The 17,898-nt window shown below is 46.1% G+C and overlaps 1 protein-coding gene and 1 non-coding gene across 2 annotated transcripts; one reads left to right on the forward strand and one right to left on the reverse strand.

Annotated features, from left to right (window-relative positions):
• Positions 1-1,433: 1,433 nt before the first annotated feature.
• LOC135574044 (zinc finger protein 460-like) lies at positions 1,434-4,228 on the forward strand. Its single transcript, XM_065024836.1, has 3 exons — positions 1,434-1,937; positions 2,396-2,526; positions 2,723-4,228. Exons 1-3 carry the CDS (start codon positions 1,664-1,666, stop codon positions 3,905-3,907), a joined length of 1,590 nt encoding a protein of 529 aa, XP_064880908.1. The 5' UTR covers positions 1,434-1,663; the 3' UTR covers positions 3,908-4,228.
• A 13,223-nt stretch (positions 4,229-17,451) lies between these two features.
• On the reverse strand, positions 17,452-17,525 carry trnaa-ugc (transfer RNA alanine (anticodon UGC)). The gene has a single exon. It is a non-coding gene; the product is annotated as a tRNA-Ala (tRNA).
• Between the last annotated feature and the right edge of the window lie 373 nt (positions 17,526-17,898).

Genomic DNA, 17,898 nt, shown 5'->3' on the forward strand with positions numbered 1-17,898 from the left:
TCTTCCATTCCTGTGGTTCACTCATGAGAGCCAGTTTCATCTTAGCGCTTGGTTTTTGTGACTGTACTTGAAGAAACTTTCAAAGTTCTTACATTTTCTGTATTGACTGACCTTCGTGTCTTAGAGTAATGATGATTCTCTGCTTATTTGAGCTGTTCTTGCCATAATATGGACTTGGTCTTTTACCAAATAGGGCTATCTTCTGTATACCACCCCTACCTTGTCACAACACAACTGATTGGCTCAAACGCATTAGAAAGGAAAGAACATCCAACAATTCACTTTTAAGAAGGCACACCTGTTAATTGAAATGCATTCCAGGTGACTACCTCATGAAGCTTATTGAGAGAATGCCAAGAGTGTGCAAAGCTGTCAAAGGCTAAATGTGGCTAGTTGAAGAATCTCAAATATATTTTGATTTGGTTAACACTTTTGGTAACGATATGATTCCATATGTGTTGTTTCATAGTTTTAATGTCTTCACTATTATTCTACAATGTGGAAAATATAAGATAAGGTAGTAACGTTGAAGAAACAATGGTAGTTCGATTAGAGACACCAGTGAATGTTCCTCGCCAACAGAGAGATCCTTACACGATGCATGTTAAAAACGGTGACTTGCAATGGTTATAAACTGCACAGCGCAGCAAACAAAGAAAATCGGAGAAAATAGGGATCATTGAGTGCTGCCTAACGTTTTTTGGGACTCCGGTATTTTACAGCAGAGACATTACAAGTAATCCTGTCGGTGAACGTTCCGCTTTCAAACCCCGGAGCCTGTGTAAAGATGTGATTTGGACTAGGATTGAAGGAGTCGGATGGGTTTTTGATTTATTTATCTTGTTATGATGTCGCCCCCTCCCTCCCATTTGGTGGATGCCAGATGCAGCGAGAGGCTCAGAATCAGTCATGATGGTTCGTATGCAGAGGATGTAAAACAGATTGGTGTGACTTCAGTGCGGAATGATGGAGCTCCCAAGGCTGCTCCTGTACTACAGTAAGTGGACTTGATGTCGGGGCTGGTCCTGGCATGTTTTCGAGACCTGTTCAGAAATCTTGCGCTCATGAATGTTCTCTGTCAACGGACGTTTTGGCATTGAAAAAAAGTTGTCCTTACCAATTAAAGCTATGAATTTAAAACACGAATCCGGTTGTGGAAAGCAGAAATGACAGGCTGAATATTATTGTGGATACGGCAAAATAGTTGTGGTTAACAGATGTTACTGTTGAAATGGTTGTAGACATGCTGAATTATTCTACGGGTGGATTGTTTCAGCATGATATAGATACAGTTTAATGGCCTGGGAGGGTTAGTAGGCCATTTTTCCCCCAGTTATTTTTTTCTTAGTAGGGCAGAATTAGGTTGACCATGATTGATCGCACACTCCTGCACAGTAGGTGGCGGCATTTACATTAAACGTTTGTTTGCGGACCGCCATGATATCATAGAAGACTAAGACGGACGGAAGTGAACAGTGACCAAGAACAATTTCCACATTAGCGTTTTTATTGTTAATATTTAGATGTGTATTACCACCCTGGAACTCAAAATATGACTTAACTGCACAGCCTCACATACTTAACCCATGTAGTTTTTGATTCGCGTTAGAAACCGGACTTGGTTGATAGATGTTGTCTAGATAACGCTAGCTAGCTGCTAACAATGGCTAACTCTAACGGTATGGTTTTTCACACACAAATAGCCTCCATCATGGAGGTGCTAGCGAATGCAGCCGTGGCAGAGATCTGTAAACTCGTAGACGACGACTATGCAGTGTTTCGTTTGGAAATAACTCAAAGCCAGAAAGAAAACAGGTCATTACGGAAGAAACTACTGGAACTGAAGGTGGCACGGGAGCGCGCAGAGAGGACAGCACGAGAGCGCGTCCTCGCCAGTAGTGTCAAGATCCTCGACCGATACAGAGGAATGGCAAGAGGTACATTTTGCAGAAGGCTGCGGAGCCCCGTTGCCCTATGCACATTTATTCAGATGTGTTACCCAGAATTGGGTCTTGGTCAGTTTTTGGATTGTATGCAATAATTCCCCTGATTACTTAGCTATCTTGTGCAAATACACTATCATATTCTAACAATTATTGACTTACTGAATTGCCTATTATTTAGTCAATGAAAACATTGATGCATCCTTACATCCTTACCAATTGTAGACTGTCAATGGTGTATAATATACCATTGCGCATTAACTGTAGCTAACCCAGGGTTTCCCAAACTCAGTCCTCGGGGTGCACGTTTTGGGTTTTGCCCTAATACTACACAATGATCAAAGCTTGATGATTAGTTTATTATTTGAATTTACTGTGTAGTGTTAGGGCAAAACCCAAAACGTGCACCCCTTGGGGTCTTGAGGACTGAGTTAACCCGCAATCACTCTCAGGTGAAGGACATCTCACTGGAGGCCACAGGAGCTTTGTGAAGCCAGCAGCACACAATACATGGAGAGATGACCAACCAATCACTATTGATGACGGGAGTGGAACCTCAACCCAGCAAGTTATTGTGATAGAGGTTAGTGTAATAGTGTTGCATAAAAATGTGTTACTTTGTAGATGAAATATGTCAATTTATTTCAGAAAGGCTCTCCTCCGCTTTCACTTTCTTAAATCCTAATTTATCTGCCATAGGGGAGCTTGTGAGACTTCCTTACAACATATTTATCAAATTCTACTCATGTACTGGTAATAACCCCCTCTTCTTGTGTCAGTCTGCAGTTGCAGAGGCTGCAGGTCCTGGGGTCAAGCGGGAGAGCTCTGAAGGAGTGGAGGACCCATGGCACGGTAAAGACATCCAGACTAGAGTAGCTGGAGCGCCCCCTGTAGCCACAGATGACCCCACCACTGCCCCAGCACAGCCCAGGACCCGATGCAGCATCACGGAGGTCAGTGGAATGCCGAACGCTGTCCTCAAGTCAGAGACCAAGACTTTAACTGTACACACAGGATCTGACCACAGGTCAGACCCAGAGACACTGGGGCTGAGGAGACTGGGCTGTCCTCCTGTTCCCGGCTCAGAGTATTTACCGGTATTTCACCAAATCCAGAAGATGGTTAATTCCCGTGGAGATGGTGACACATTAGACACTGAAGTTGATGATCCGTCTTGTTCTTACGCTACAGAGATGGACCCTGGCAACATACCCTTGGGTTTAAAGAGACCGACTGATCAGTCGAAATGGGACTGGAACCAGTACAGTAGTAGTGCATGCTCTGAAGGGTGCCTAGATAAGAAAGGGGAGGTTATAGTGGTAGATGAAGTGACTGTGAAAGTCGAGGGGGATGTTCCACCCACATGGAATGCAGTTAGTCACCAAGGAGACGGACACTCACAGGGCAGAGATTTCTTAGATTACAGGGAAAGCTTAGAGACTAATCCAAATGTCACGACCCACTCCCCTTTACACGCACTCATGGATTGCGACCTGGTGTCCACGTCGATGGGACCTTCCGATTCACACGGCCACATCCTTTTCGATCAGGTATTGAACTCAAACAACAGGGCTGGAGCCCAGGCTCAGGGAGGGGGAGCCACATCAGGCAATATTAAAGAGAAACGGTTCCTCTGCATGTTCTGTCACAAAGGATTCAGCTGCCTCCAAAAGGTGGAGATCCACCAGAGGGTCCACACAGGGGAGAAACCCTTCAGCTGTACCCAGTGTGAGAAGAGGTTCTCCCGCCAGGACCACCTGAAAAGGCACCAGAGGGTCCACACAGGGGAGAAACCGTTCAGCTGTACCCAGTGTCACATGCGCTTTGCCCAGGCTGGTCACCTGAAGATGCACCTGAAGGTCCACACGGGAGAAAGGCAGTTTGCCTGTACGCACTGCGGGAAGAGGTTCACAGAGAGGAGCTACCTCAGGATACACCAGCAGAAAAAACATTCCACTCTATAAATAGAAAGTTACCCTGTATTAAAGACAAAGATTAATTTTCATTGTTGTCAGCAGAAATTTAAGAGAGAGTAACACATTTCAGTGTTGAATATACCTGGGTAGAATATTGCATCCAGACGTGTTATTTATTTATATATATATATATATAAGCCTAAAATGTATTTCATTTTGTTTGTGCTATATGGTGTTCACAAATTTTCCCAAGAAATATGTATTCAGTTCAAGTTCATGCTGTGTTTTAGTTGAGACATGTGTATGTGTGGTTTTCATATGGTGTATTTAACACTTGCTTGTTTAATAAACACAAAATGGGACTTTTCATTCTGAGACTTTCATTGAGACTCTTTAGTGCAAGAGGCGTCACTGCAGTACCTGGTTTGAATCCAGGCTGGATCACATCCGGCTGTGATTGGGAGTCCCATAGGGCAGCGCACAATTGGCCCAGTGTCGTCCGGGTTTGCCCGGGGTAGGTCGTCATTGTAAATAATCATTTGTTCTTAACGGACTTGCCTAGTTAAATAAAAGTTTTTTATTTTTAACGACCCACACATTAAAAAGCAGCTACTATACATATCAAAATACCTTAGGTCAGGTTTGTCAGATGATTTGACTTATCATTGCTGACTTGTTTTTGTCCACCATGATGGGTTTAACAACCATTTAAGTAATTCTGTAACTACAGTAAAGGACTCAAAAGGGAGGAGGTCAGAGACCTGGCAGGGATTGTGGACATGATCTTGGACTACAGGAAAAGGAGGGCCGAGCATGCCCCCATTCTCATCGACGGGGCTGTCATGGAGAGAGCTTCAAGTTCCTTGGTGTCCACATCAACAAACTATCATGGTCCAAACATTCCAAGACAGTCGTGAAGAGGGCACAACAAAACCTATTCCTCCTCAGGAGACTGAAAATATTTGGCATGGGTCCTCAGATCCTCAAAAATGTCTACAGCTGTGTAACTGACAGTTAAACTTACAGGTTATGTCGTTGTCTTTTGTTTGAATTGTTTATGTGTCCGCTGTGCGGGGGAAATGATAATACAAGCGGAACTACGTAGCTAATACTGTTGTAACGGGGATCCTTATTGTAGCAACGCACTTTTGGAGGGAAGGCAATCCTGCGCTGCGTTAGCTAAGTTTTCATGTCATCGGGTGTAGTTCATAAAGGTTGAAGAGTGTATGTTAGGATGAAGTGTGAATTCATGCCAGGAATAATAAGTGTGAAGTTTGATTTCCTCCCTTCTGTAATAAGCAGCCAATGAGGTATTTGTTCCTTTATTCATGTGTTTAATCTGAACCCGTTATAACGCCGGTTAAACTGTTATGTATGTAAGCACTTCAGAGTTATACCAAGCTAATAAGTCACTCGTAAGATAAGGTTGTAAGAGTGTGCTTGACTGTATTTTTCATTTACTTTATAGTTCTCACGGAAGGTGATAATTCTGACTAAAACTACAGAATAAAGCCGCCAGTTAAAATCAAGGAACGGTTGTGCTCGTGGTTACTGAAGGGAGTTACAGTGAGAACTCAATGCTCTTCACGAGCAAGAGAGAAAGAAGAATCTCATCCAGCTGTAAAACGTCTACAAGATTCCCAAATCCTGGTAGACTCTGTCATCTGCCAGATAAGAGTTTTGCACCTACCTGCAAACTAAGAAGAACATCTCCACATAAGGAAGCATCGTGAGGCAACATAAGGTCAAGACTAACAGGAAAGTCAGACACACAAGTACAAGTCAAGGTGTTTGACGGTGGTCCTAGCCTTGTGAACAGCTAATAAGAGACTTTAAGATTACAATTCGTAAGGACTGGAGATAGTTGTCTATTTCATAAAGACTCTTGTATTATGCATTTGCTCTTTCTATCTTAATGTATCGCTGGTATGTGTATTATTGAAAAATATTATTTGATACTTACTAAAAATATATAGTCACAAACATTAAGGGTCAGCGTACACCTATTAATTATATTTTCACCTGTAAGTTAATAGTGTAATTGTTTGGTAAGGTGTTTGTTCAAGCCTTTGTTACCAGCATTATACATGTTTATACCACGTACTGAGCTTTAAATTACCTACTCACTTATCCAAACCTTAGCTAGAATTGATTTGACTTGATTTAGAATGTCAGAAAGAGGTAGTTTCACTAAAGGTGATAGAGATGGGGTGGGTCAAGTTGAGCAGCTGCAGCATCACCTCGCAAACTTCGAGCCTTCATCAGAACAAACAGAACAGCAGGAAGAGGCCCAGACTGGTGTGGAGTCACTTCGGCCAGTGAATGATGATACAGAGGCTGCTAATGAGATAGCACAACAAGAGCCACGAAAAGGTGAGAGGGTCCGCAGGTTAACTGAAAAGGGCAGAGAACTGCGCGACGAAAGGTGGAGACAGCTCGAACATCGTTTCAGGGTCAGCTATGAGAAGTGGAAGGCTCTGGTAAAGGAAGCAAAACTGTCACTGACAGGCTGTTGCTCTGAAGACCTACTAGAAGACCTCTTAAACAAGATTAGCCATACCTCTACAGAGCTAAACCTTGTCTATGTAAATTTGCGTCAAATCGACATTCCCGACAACGATATACGACGCAGAGTTGATACTTGTGAAGCAGTTACAATGTCTATTATCAAGACTGTAAGGTGTCATTTAAAAGGCAGGGAAGAAGGTCAAAGTAACCAGATAGAGTTGCACTGGAAGGACAGCAATTCCTTGTGCATGTCCGAACTCTCACATAAGTCAAGTCTCAACTATCAGCCCTCAAGTGCTTCCTCCCAGTCTCAAAGCAACTCAAAGGTCAACTCCAGACGCTCAAGCGTGTCATCTGTCAAGAGACAAGAGGCTGCGGCGGAAGTTGCTGCTAACCAAGCAGCTTTAGAAGTAATGGTTAAGCAAGAACGCCAACTAGAAGAGCTTCAGCGACTCGAAGATGAAGATAAGAAGAGGACAGCGGAGCAAGAAGCTGAGGCTGTGAAACGCAGCTTAGAAGAAGCTAGGCTGCGAGTCAAGTTAGAGGTAGAAAATGCTGCCAGACGAAGGACACTAGAAGACAAGCGTAGAGAGTTAGAGCGCCTAGAAGTGCTCAAGAAACTAAATGCTGCCAAGGCGCGAATGCAAGTGTATGAGCAAGATGAAAACTCAGAGGACGAGAAGAGAGAACTACTCTCTAACTGCAAATCTGTGAAAGAAGTCATGCACAGAAGTGGCTCATTTCACAGTCTCTCACCACAACATGTTGTGACAAGCACACAGCAAGAAGATGGCACCAAGACCATGTTCAGGTTACTAGCGGAATCAATCAGTGAAAGCCGCCTCCCATACCAGAACCAGTAACATTCAATGGAGAGCCTCTCTCGTACACTGACTGGAAGGTCTCTTTTCAGACTCTGATAGACAGGAAGAACATACGAACAACTGAGAAGATATATTACTTAAGAAAATATGTCGGTGGGCCTGCCAAGAAAGCCATCGAAAGTTACTTTATGTTAGGAACAGAATCAGCCTACCATGCTGCTTGGACCATTCTTGAAGAAAGGTACGGAAACAAATTCTTCATCGCCAAGTCTTTCAGAGATAAGCTCAATGCATGGCCTAAGATAGGATCCAAGGACAGTCTTGAACTTAGAGACCTTGTAGACTTTCTTCGCAGCTGTGAAGCTGCTATGTCTCAGAATAAGGGCCTGGAGGTGCTTAATGACTGTAATGAAAACCAAAAGATCCTCGCTAAACTTCCAGATTGGCTAACTTCAAGATGGAATAGAAAGGTCACAGACATCTTAGAAGAAACGGAGATCTTTCCTAGCTTCAGTCAGTTTGTGAAGTTTCTCACGAGAGAAGCCAAGATTGCTTGCAATCCTGTAACATCCCTTCATGCTTTGATCCCAAGTGAAGATGGGAAACTTAAGACGCCAAGGATTCAAAACCCCGGAGCAAGGGTATTAGCAACTAACTCTGATGAGAAAGATACTGTTACTAGTTGTGTATTCTGTGAGAAGTCAGGTCACAGTCTCCACAAATGCTGGAAGTTCATGGATAAGCCCACCGCAGAGCGACAGAAGTTTGTTCAAGAGAATAAATTGTGCTTTGGCTGTTTAAGGCCTGGGCATCGATCGAAAGATTGTGATAACAGGAACACCTGTGACACGTGTCAGAGGAGGCATCCATCCTGCCTGCACGAAGATCGTACTAAAGAAAGGTTAAGGGATAGGAAGACAGAGCCCCCACGAGATAAGGGGACAAGAGCATCAAGTGAGGCCATATCTAACAGAGTCGTAAGGGACATTAACACTCACACCTCCACAATCATTCCAGTATGGGTGTCAACCACAAGTGAGCCAGATCGTGAAGTTCTTGTGTATGCACTTCTTGACACCCAGAGCGACACCACTTTTATCCTTGAAGAGACAACAAAGGCTCTCAATACAAGGAAGGAGCCAGTCCAACTGAAACTCTCTACAATGGCTTCAAGAAATACTATTGTGCCCTGCCAGAAGCTGTCTGGTTTGCAGGTTAGAGGGTTTTACTTGGAGAAGAAAATCCCTCTGCCAACAACCTACTCGAGAGAGTTTATTCCTGCAAACAGAGATCATATTCCTACTCCAGAGACTGCAAGAGCATGGTCTCATCTTGAACACATTGCAGAGGAGATTGCTCCTCAACAGAGCTGTGATGTCGGTCTCTTAATTGGCTACAACTGCTCCCAGGCTCTCCTTCCAAGAGAAATTGTGTCTGGTAAGGGAAATCAGCCTTTTGCTCAGAGAACAGATCTTGGCTGGAGCATAGTCGGCTATGGAAATCCACGTATCGACTATGGCGACCCTATTGGAGTGAGTCATCGGGTTATCTTTAGACAGGTGATGCCAAGCCTTCAATCTTCTTCCAACCTCACAAATCAAGTACACTATGTTTGTAGAACACATGTAAGAGAGGTAATCACAACACTGGACATTATCAAGACGCTTGAATCTGACTTCAACAAGAGAGCTGCAGAAGAGGACCTCATATCTCAAGAGGATATCCGGTTCCTGAAGAAAATGAAAGAGGGCATCAGACGTAAGGACTATGGACATTATGAGATGCCGCTGCCGTTTAAGGAAGAAAGACCCAATCTGCCGAACAATAAAACATGTGCAGTTCACCGACTCAAGTGCCTGGAAAGGAGGCTAAGGAGAGACAAGCAGTACTACAAGGACTACACAGCATTCATGGAAGAGTCTATAGCTTGTGGAGATGCTGAGAAGGTCTCTAAAGAGGAAATTAACAAGCATCTAGCATGGTACATCCCGCACCATGGGGTTTATCACCCACAAAAGCCTGGGAAAATACGAGTCGTCTTTGACTGCTCAGCTAAGTTTCGAGAGACGTCCTTGAATGACCATCTCCTTACCGGTCCAGAGTTGACAAACACATTGCTGGGCATCCTTTGTCGTTTTCGTAAGGGTCCAGTTGCAATCATGTGTGACGTAGAGTGCATGTTCCACCAGTTTCATGTGAAAGCAGAAGACCAAGATTATCTATGGTTCCTTTGGTGGGAGAACGGAGATCTAGAGTCTCAACCCTCAGTGTATCGTATGAAGGTCCACTTGTTCGGCGCAGCTTCATCTCCTGGTTGCGCCAACTATGGTCTCAAACATTTACATTTACATTTAAGTCATTTAGCAGACGCTCTTATCCAGAGCGACTTACAAATTGGTGCTTTCACCTTATGACATCCAGTGGAACAGCCACTTTACAATAGTGCATCTAAATCTTTTAGGGGGGGGAGGGTAAGAAGGATTACTTTATCCTATCCTAGGTATTCCTTAAAGAGGTGGGGTTTCAGGTGTCTCCGGAAGGTGGTGATTGACTCCGCTGTCCTGGCGTCGTGAGGGAGTTTGTTCCACCATTGGGGGGCCAGAGCAGCGAACAGTTTTGACTGGGCTGAGCGGGAACTGTACTTCCTCAGTGGTAGGGAGGCGAGCAGGCCAGAGGTGGATGAACGCAGTGCCCTTGTTTGGGTGTAGGGCCTGATCAGAGCCTGGAGGTACTGAGGTGCCGTTCCCCTCATAGCTCCGTAGGCAAGCACCATGGTCTTGTAGCGGATGCGAGCTTCAACTGGAAGCCAGTGGAGAGAGCGGAGGAGCGGGGTGACGTGAGAGAACTTGGGAAGGTTGAACACCAGACGGGCTGCGGCGTTCTGGATGAGTTGTAGGGGTTTAATGGCACAGGCAGGGAGCCCAGCCAACAGCGAGTTGCAGTAATCCAGACGGGAGATGACAAGTGCCTGGATTAGGACCTGCGCCGCTTCCTGTGTGAGGCAGGGTCGTACTCTGCGGATGTTGTAGAGCATGAACCTACAGGAACGGGCCACCGCCTTGATGTTAGTTGAGAACGACAGGGTGTTGTCCAGGATCACGCCAAGGTTCTTAGCGCTCTGGGAGGAGGACACGATGGAGTTGTCAACCGTGATGGCGAGATCATGGAACGGGCAGTCCTTCCCCGGGAGGAAGAGCAGCTCCGTCTTGCCGAGGTTCAGCTTGAGGTGGTGATCCGTCATCCACACTGATATGTCTGCCAGACATGCAGAGATGCGATTCGCCACCTGGTCATCTGAGGGGGGAAAGGAGAAGATTAATTGTGTGTCGTCTGCATAGCAATGATAGGAGAGACCATGTGAGGTTATGACAGAGCCAAGTGACTTGGTGTATAGCGAGAATAGGAGAGGGCCTAGAACAGAGCCCTGGGGGACACCAGTGGTGAGAGCGCGTGGTGAGGAGACAGATTCTCGCCACGCCACCTGGTAGGAGCGACCTGTCAGGTAGGACGCAATCCAAGCATGGGCCGCGCCGGAGATGCCCAACTCAGAGAGGGTGGAGAGGATGATCTGCTGGTTCACAGTATCGAAGGCAGCCGATAGGTCTAGAAGGATGAGAGCAGAGGAGAGAGAGTTAGCTTTAGCAGTGCGGAGTGCCTCCGTGATACAGAGAAGAGCAGTCTCAGTTGAATGACTAGTCTTGAAACCTGACTGATTTGGATCAAGAAGGTCATTCTGAGAGAGATAGCGGGAGAGCTGGCCAAGGACGGCACGTTCAAGAGTTTTGGAGAGAAAAGAAAGAAGGGATACTGGTCTGTAGTTGTTGACATCGGAGGGATCGAGTGTAGGTTTTTTTCAGAAGGGGTGCAACTCTCGCTCTCTTGAAGACGGGAGGGACGTAGCCAGCGGTCAGGGATGAGTTGATGAGCGAGGTGAGGTAAGGGAGAAGGTCACCGGAAATGGTCTGAGAAGAGAGGAGGGATAGGGTCAAGCGGGCAGGTTGTTGGGCGGCCGGCCGTCACAAGACGCGAGATGTCATCTGGAGAGAGAGGGGAGAAAGAGGTCAGAGCACAGGGTAGGGCAGTGAGCAGAACCAGCGGTGTCGTTTGACTTAGCAAACGAGGATCGGATGTCGTTGACCTTCTTTTCAAAATGGTTGACGAAGTCATCTGCAGAGAGGGAGGAGGGGGAGGGGGAGGAGGATTCAGGAGGGAGGAGAAGGTGGCAAAGAGCTTCCTAGGGTTAGAGGCAGATGCTTGGAATTTAGAGTGGTAGAAAGTGGCTTTAGCAGCAGAGACAGAGGAGGAAAATGTAGAGAGGAGGGAGTGAAAGGATGCCAGGTCCGCAGGGAGGCGAAGTTTTCTCCATTTCCGCTCGGCTGCCCGGAGCCCTGTTCTGTGAGCTCGCAATGAGTCGTCGAGCCTACGGAGCGGGAGGGAGGACCGAGCCGGCCTGGAGGATAGGGGACATAGAGAGTCAAAGGATGCAGAAAGGGAGGAGAGGAGGGTTGAGGAGGCAGAATCAGGAGATAGGTTGGAGAAGGTTTGAGCAGAGGGAAGAGATGATAGGATGGAAGAGGAGAGAGTAGCGGGGGAGAGAGAGCGAAGGTTGGGACGGCGCGATACCATCCGAGTAAGGGCAGTGTGGGAAGTGTTGGATGAGAGCGAGAGGGAAAATCGGAAAGATATCTGTCGGAAAGATATCAGTTTGTCTCTGTGAATGGTTTGTCCTCTGACAAATCAACTGTAAATTTCGGTGTTCCTCAAGGTTCTGTTTTAGGACCACTATTGTTTTCACTATATATTTTACCTCTTGGGGATGTTATTCGAAAACATAATGTAAACTTTCACTGCTATGTGATGACACACAGTACATTTCAATGAAACATGGTGCCCCAAAATTGCCCTCGCTAGAGCATGTGTTTCAGACATAAGGAAGTGGATGGCTGCAAACTTTCTACTATTAAACTCGGACAAAACAGAGATGCTTGTTCTAGGTCCCAAGAAACAAAGAGATCTTCTGTTGAATCTGACAATTAATCTTAATGGTTGTACAGTCGTCTCAAATAAAACTGTGAAGGACCTTGGTTACTCTGGACCCTGATCTCTCTTTTGAAGAACATATCAAGACCATTTCGAGGACAGCTTTTTTTCCATCTACGTAACATTGCAAAAATCAGAAACTTTCTGTCCAAAAATGATGGAGAAAAATTAATCCATGCTTTTGTCACTTCTAGGTTAGACAGCAATGCTCTATTTTCCGGCTACCCCGGATAAAGCACTAAATAAACTTCAGTTAGTGCTGAATAGGCTGCTAGAATCCTGACTAGAACCAAAAATTTGATCATATTACTCCAGTGCTAGCCTCTCTACACTGGCTTCCTGTCAAAGCAAGGGCTGATTTCAAGGTTTTACTGCTAACCTACAAAGCATTACATGGGCTTGCTCCTACCTATCTCTCTGAGGTACATACCTACACGTACGGGTCACAAGAGAGGCCTCCTAATTGTCCTAGAATTTCTAAGCAAACAGCTGGAGGCAGGGATAGAGCTCCATTTTTATGGAACGGTCTGCCTACCCATGTCAGAGACGCAAACTCGGTCTCAACCTTTAAGTCTTTACTGAAGACTCATCTCTTCAGTGGGTCATATGATTGAGTGTAGTCTGGCCCAGGAGTGGGAAGGTGAACGGAAAGGCTCTGGAGCAAGAACCGCCCTTGCTGTCTCTGCCTGGCCGATTCCCCTCTTTCCACTGGGATTCTCTGCCTCTACCCTGTTACGGGGGCTGAGTCACTGGCTTACTGGGGCTCTCTCAGGTCACCTGGGTGGGTTGATTCACTGTTGTGGTCGGCCTGTCTGGGTTGGCGCCCCCCTTGGGTTGTGCCGTGGCGGAGATCTTTGTGGGCTATACTCGGCCTTGTCTCAGGATGGTAAGTTGGTGGTTGAAGATATCCCTCTAGTGGTGTGGGGGCTGTGCTTTGGCAAAGTGGGTGGGGTTATATCCTTCCTGTTTGGCCCTGTCCAGTGGGGTGTCCTCGGATGGGGCCACAGTGTCTCCTGACCCCTCCTGTCTCAGCCTCCAGTATTTATGCTGCATTAGTTTATGTGTCGGGGCTAGGGTCAGTTTGTTATATCTGGAGTACTTCTCCTGTCCTATTCGGTGTCCTGTGTGAATCTAAGTGTGCGTTCTCTAATTCTCTCCTTCTCTCTTTCTTTCTCTCTCTCGGAGGACCTGAGCCCTAGGACCATGCCCCAGGACTACCTGACATGATGACTCCTTGCTGTCCCCAGTCCACCTGGCCATGCTGCTGCTCCAGTTTAAACTGTTCTGCCTTACTATTATTCAACCATGCTGGTCATTTATGAACATTTGAACATCTTGGCCACGTTCTGTTATAATCTCCACCCGGCACAGCCAGAAGAGGACTGGCCACCCCACATATGCTCTCTCTAATTCTCTCTTTCTTTCTCTCTCTCTCGGAGGACCTGAGCCCTAGGACCGTGCCCCAGGACTACCTGACATGATGACTCCTTGCTGTCCCCAGTCCACCTGACTGTGCTGCTGCTCCAGTTTCAACTGTTCTGCCTTATTATTATTCGACCATGCTGGTCATTTATGAACATCTTGGTCATGTTCTGTTATAATCTCTACCCGGCACAGCCAGAAGAGGACTGGCCACCCCACATAGCCTGGTTCCTCTCTAGGTTTCTTCCTAGGTTTTGGCCTTTCTAGGGAGTTTTTCCTAGCCACCGTGCTTTTACACCTGCATTGTTTGCTGTTTGGGGTTTTAGGCTGGGTTTCTGTACAGCACTTTGAGATATCAGCTGATGTACGAAGGGCTATATAAATAAATTTGATTTGATTTGATTTGAAAAGGATACAAGGTAGTGGTCGGAGACTTGGAGGGGAGTTGCAATGAGGTTAGTGGAAGAACAGCATCTAGTAAAGATGAGGTCGAGCGTATTGCCTGCCTTGTGAGTAGGGGGGGAAGGTGAGAGGGTGAGGTCAAAAGAGGAGAGGAGTGGAAAGAAGGAGGCAGAGAGGAATGAGTCAAAGGTAGACGTGGGGAGGTTAAAGTCGCCCAGAACTGTGAGAGGTGAGCCGTCCTCAGGAAAGGAGCTTATCAAGGCATCAAGCTCATTGATGAACTCTCCGAGGGAACCTGGAGGGCGATAAATGATAAGGATGTTAAGCTTGAAAGGGCTGGTAACTGTGACAGCATGGATTTCAAAGGAGGCGATAGACAGATGGGTAAGGGGAGAAAGAGAGAATGACCACTTGGGAGAGATGAGGATCCCGGTGCCACCACCCCGCTGACCAGAAGCTCTCGGGGTGTGCGAGAACACGTGGGCGGACGAAGAGAGAGCAGTAGGAGTAGCGGTGTTGTCTGTGGTGATCCATGTTTCCGTCAGTGCCAAGAAGTCGAGGGACTGGAGGGAGGCATAGGCTGAGATGAACTCTGCCTTGTTGGCCGCAGATCGGCAGTTCCAGAGGCTACCGGAGACCTGGAACTCCACGTGGGTCGTGCGCGCTGGGACCACCAGATTAGGGTGGCCGCGGCCACGCGGTGTGGAGCGTTTGTATGGTCTGTGCAGAGAGGAGAGAACAGGGATAGACAGACACATAGTTGACAGGCTAGAGAAGAGGCTACGCTAATGCAAAGGAGATTGGAATGACAAGTGGACTACACGTCTCGAATGTTCAGAAAGTTAAGCTTACGTAGCAAGAATCTAATTGACTAAAATGATTAAAATGATACAGTACTGCTGAGGTAGGCTAGCTGGCATCTTGCTGCCGAAGGACGAGGAAGCTTCAGCGAGAAGTCTATCCAGTTCATAGAAAGGAACTTTTATGTTGATGATGGGTTGACGAGCGTATCGTCTGAAGCTGAAGCGGCCCAGCTGGTGAAAGAAGCAAGAGAGCTTTGCAGCATCGGCAAACTTCGGTTGCACAAGTTTATCTCTAACAGCAAGGAAGTTATAGCCACAATTCCCAAGGAAGAACGTGCCAAGGGTGCCAAAGACCTGGATATGGCTCTGGGTGAACCACACATGGAGAGAGCGCTTGGTGTACTGTGGTGTGTCGCATCAGACGAGTTCCAGTTTAGAGTAGTTGTCAAGGAACGCCCACTCACAAGAAGAGGAGTGTTGTCTACAGTAGCCTCTGTATATGATCCGCTTGGGTTTGTGGCACCCTTTGTCCTGGCGGGGAAGCAGATCTTGCAGCGGATGTGTCGTGACAAAATCGACTGGGATGACCCCCTTCCAGATGACCTACGTTCCCAGTGGGAATTCTGGCTCCAAGGTCTACACAACTTGTCTGAAGTAAGGATCCAACGAAGCTATTTGCCATCAAGTTTCAAGGAGGTGCAGAGTTATGAGCTCCATCACTTCTCCGACGCTAGTACCTCAGGTTATGGAGAGTGCTCATACCTCAGAACAATCAGCACCACAGGAGAAGTTCATTGCTCCCTAGTTATGGCGAAGTCGAGAGTCGCCCCTTCCAAGGTTACGATCATACCACGACTGGAACTTTCAGCAGCGGTGGTAGCTGTTCGAACAAGTGACATGCTCAAAAGGAGCTAGAGATACAAGGTCTACAGGAATACTTCTGGACAGACTCGAAGGTAGTTCTTGGCTACATCAACAATGAAGCCAGAAGATTCCACGTCTTTGTAGCTAACCATATTCAACGAATTAAACCTCCAACACAGACAGAAATGGAGTAAAGACAGAAGAAACGCAAGGATTAATGACATTGTCATTTTGCAAGATGATACTGCACCACGCAACCAGTGGAAATTGGCAAAGGTTACAGAAGTGTACCCGGGACAGGATGGCCGGGTGAGAAGATTCAAGTTACTGATCAGCGACTCAACCCTAGATGAGAGAGGTAAACGCATCACCAAACCCACCTATCTGGAGAGGCCCATCCATAAGACAGTCACCCTCCTGGAAGCCGATCAAGAAACCTGCAGACACCTTTCACAGAAATCACCGGTGATTGGTGGGAGTGTAACTGACAGTTAGACTTACAGGTTATGTCGTTGTCTTTTGTTTGAATTGTTTATGTTTCCGCTGTGCGGGGGAAATGATAATACAAGCGGAACTACGTAGCTAATACTGTTGTAACGGGGATCCTTATTGTAGCAACGCACTTTTGGAGGGAAGGCAATCCTGCGCTGCGTTAGCTAAGTTTTCATGTCATCGGGTGTAGTTCATAAAGGTTGAAGAGTGTATGTTAGGATGAAGTGTGAATTCATGCCAGGAATAATAAGTGTGAAGTTTGATTTCCTCCCTTCTGTAATAAGCAGCCAATGAGGTATTTGTTCCTTTATTCATGTGTTTAATCTGAACCCGTTATAACGCCGGTTAAACTGTTATGTATGTAAGCACTTCAGAGTTATACCAAGCTAATAAGTCACTCGTAAGATAAGGTTGTAAGAGTGTGCTTAACTGTATTTTTCATTTACTTTATAGTTCTCACGGAAGGTGATAATTCTGACTAAAACTACAGAATAAAGCCGCCAGTTAAAATCAAGGAACGGTTGTGCTCGTGGTTACTGAAGGGAGTTACAAGCTGTACCATCGAAAGCGTCCTAACTGGTTGCATCACCGCCTGGTATGGCAACTGCAAGGCTCTACAGAGGGGATTGCGTACAGCCCAGTACATCACTGGGGCCAGGACCTCTATACCAGGCGGTGTCAGATGAAGGCCCTAAAAAATTCAAAGTACTCCAGCCACCCTAGTCATAGACTGTTCTCTATGCTAACACACAGCAAGCGGTACCGGAGTGCCAAGTCTCAGTCCAAAAGGCTTCTTAACAGCTTCTACCCCCAAGCCATAAGCCTGCTGAACAGCTAATCAAAATGGCTACTCGGACTATTTGCATTGACCCCGCCCCCCTTTTTACGATTCTGCTGATACTCAGTGGTTATTATTTATGCAGTCAATATACACCTACCTACAAGTACATATTTACCTCAATTACCGTGACAAAACTGTACCCATGCACATTGACTTGGTACCAGTACCCCTTGTATATAGCCTCTCTTGTTTTTGCTCTTTTCTTTTTTACTTGGAAAATATATTTCTTAACTTTTCATTGTTGGTTAAGGACTTGTAAGTGAGCATCAAATACAACTTGATTTGAAACAAGGTGGGGATGGGTAAACAGTGTTTTTTTGTAGCCATTTGGCAGACGCTCTTATCCAGAGTGACTTACAGTAGTGAGTGCATACATTTTCATACCTTTTTTATACTGGTCCCCCGTGGGAATCGAACCCACAACCCTGGCGTTGCAAGCACCATGCTCTACCAACTGAGCCACACGGGACGCCATGTTGAAAGTGTGTGCCTATATTGTATTGCATTGGGACCAATGGAGTGGGTGGAGTAGAGTGTTGCTGGCATATAGACCTCAGCCCTCCATGAAATAACACCATATATAGACTCTACAGACTTTAGTGAGTAATCCCAACCCCACTTTTACTTCAACACCTAGAAGTTGTCTCTTTATGCCAATATGTAATTGAAGGCCTATAGTGCATTGCATTGGGACCAATTGTGTGGGTGGAGTAGAAAGTGTTGCTGGACATGAAATAACACCATATAGCTTCTACAGACCCTGGTGAGTAATCTCAACCCCACTTTTACTTCAGCACCTAGAATAGTTCTCTCTAAAAGCCAATATGTATTTAATGTATATTG

This window comes from Oncorhynchus nerka, linkage group LG11 (assembly GCF_034236695.1).
Source record: "Oncorhynchus nerka isolate Pitt River linkage group LG11, Oner_Uvic_2.0, whole genome shotgun sequence".
In the NCBI taxonomy this organism is placed as follows: domain Eukaryota; kingdom Metazoa; phylum Chordata; class Actinopteri; order Salmoniformes; family Salmonidae; genus Oncorhynchus; species Oncorhynchus nerka.

What these genes read in the sequence shown, in the direction of transcription:
- LOC135574044 (XM_065024836.1), top strand. Translation starts at nt 1,664, where the DNA reads ATGGCTAACTCTAACGGTATGGTTTTTCACACACAAATAGCCTCCATC. An exon ending in ATACAGAGGAATGGCAAGAG is followed by an intron (nt 1,938 to 2,395) that starts GTACATTTTGCA and finishes AATCACTCTCAG; the next exon opens with GTGAAGGACATCTCACTGGA. An exon ending in AGCAAGTTATTGTGATAGAG is followed by an intron (nt 2,527 to 2,722) that starts GTTAGTGTAATA and finishes TTCTTGTGTCAG; the next exon opens with TCTGCAGTTGCAGAGGCTGC.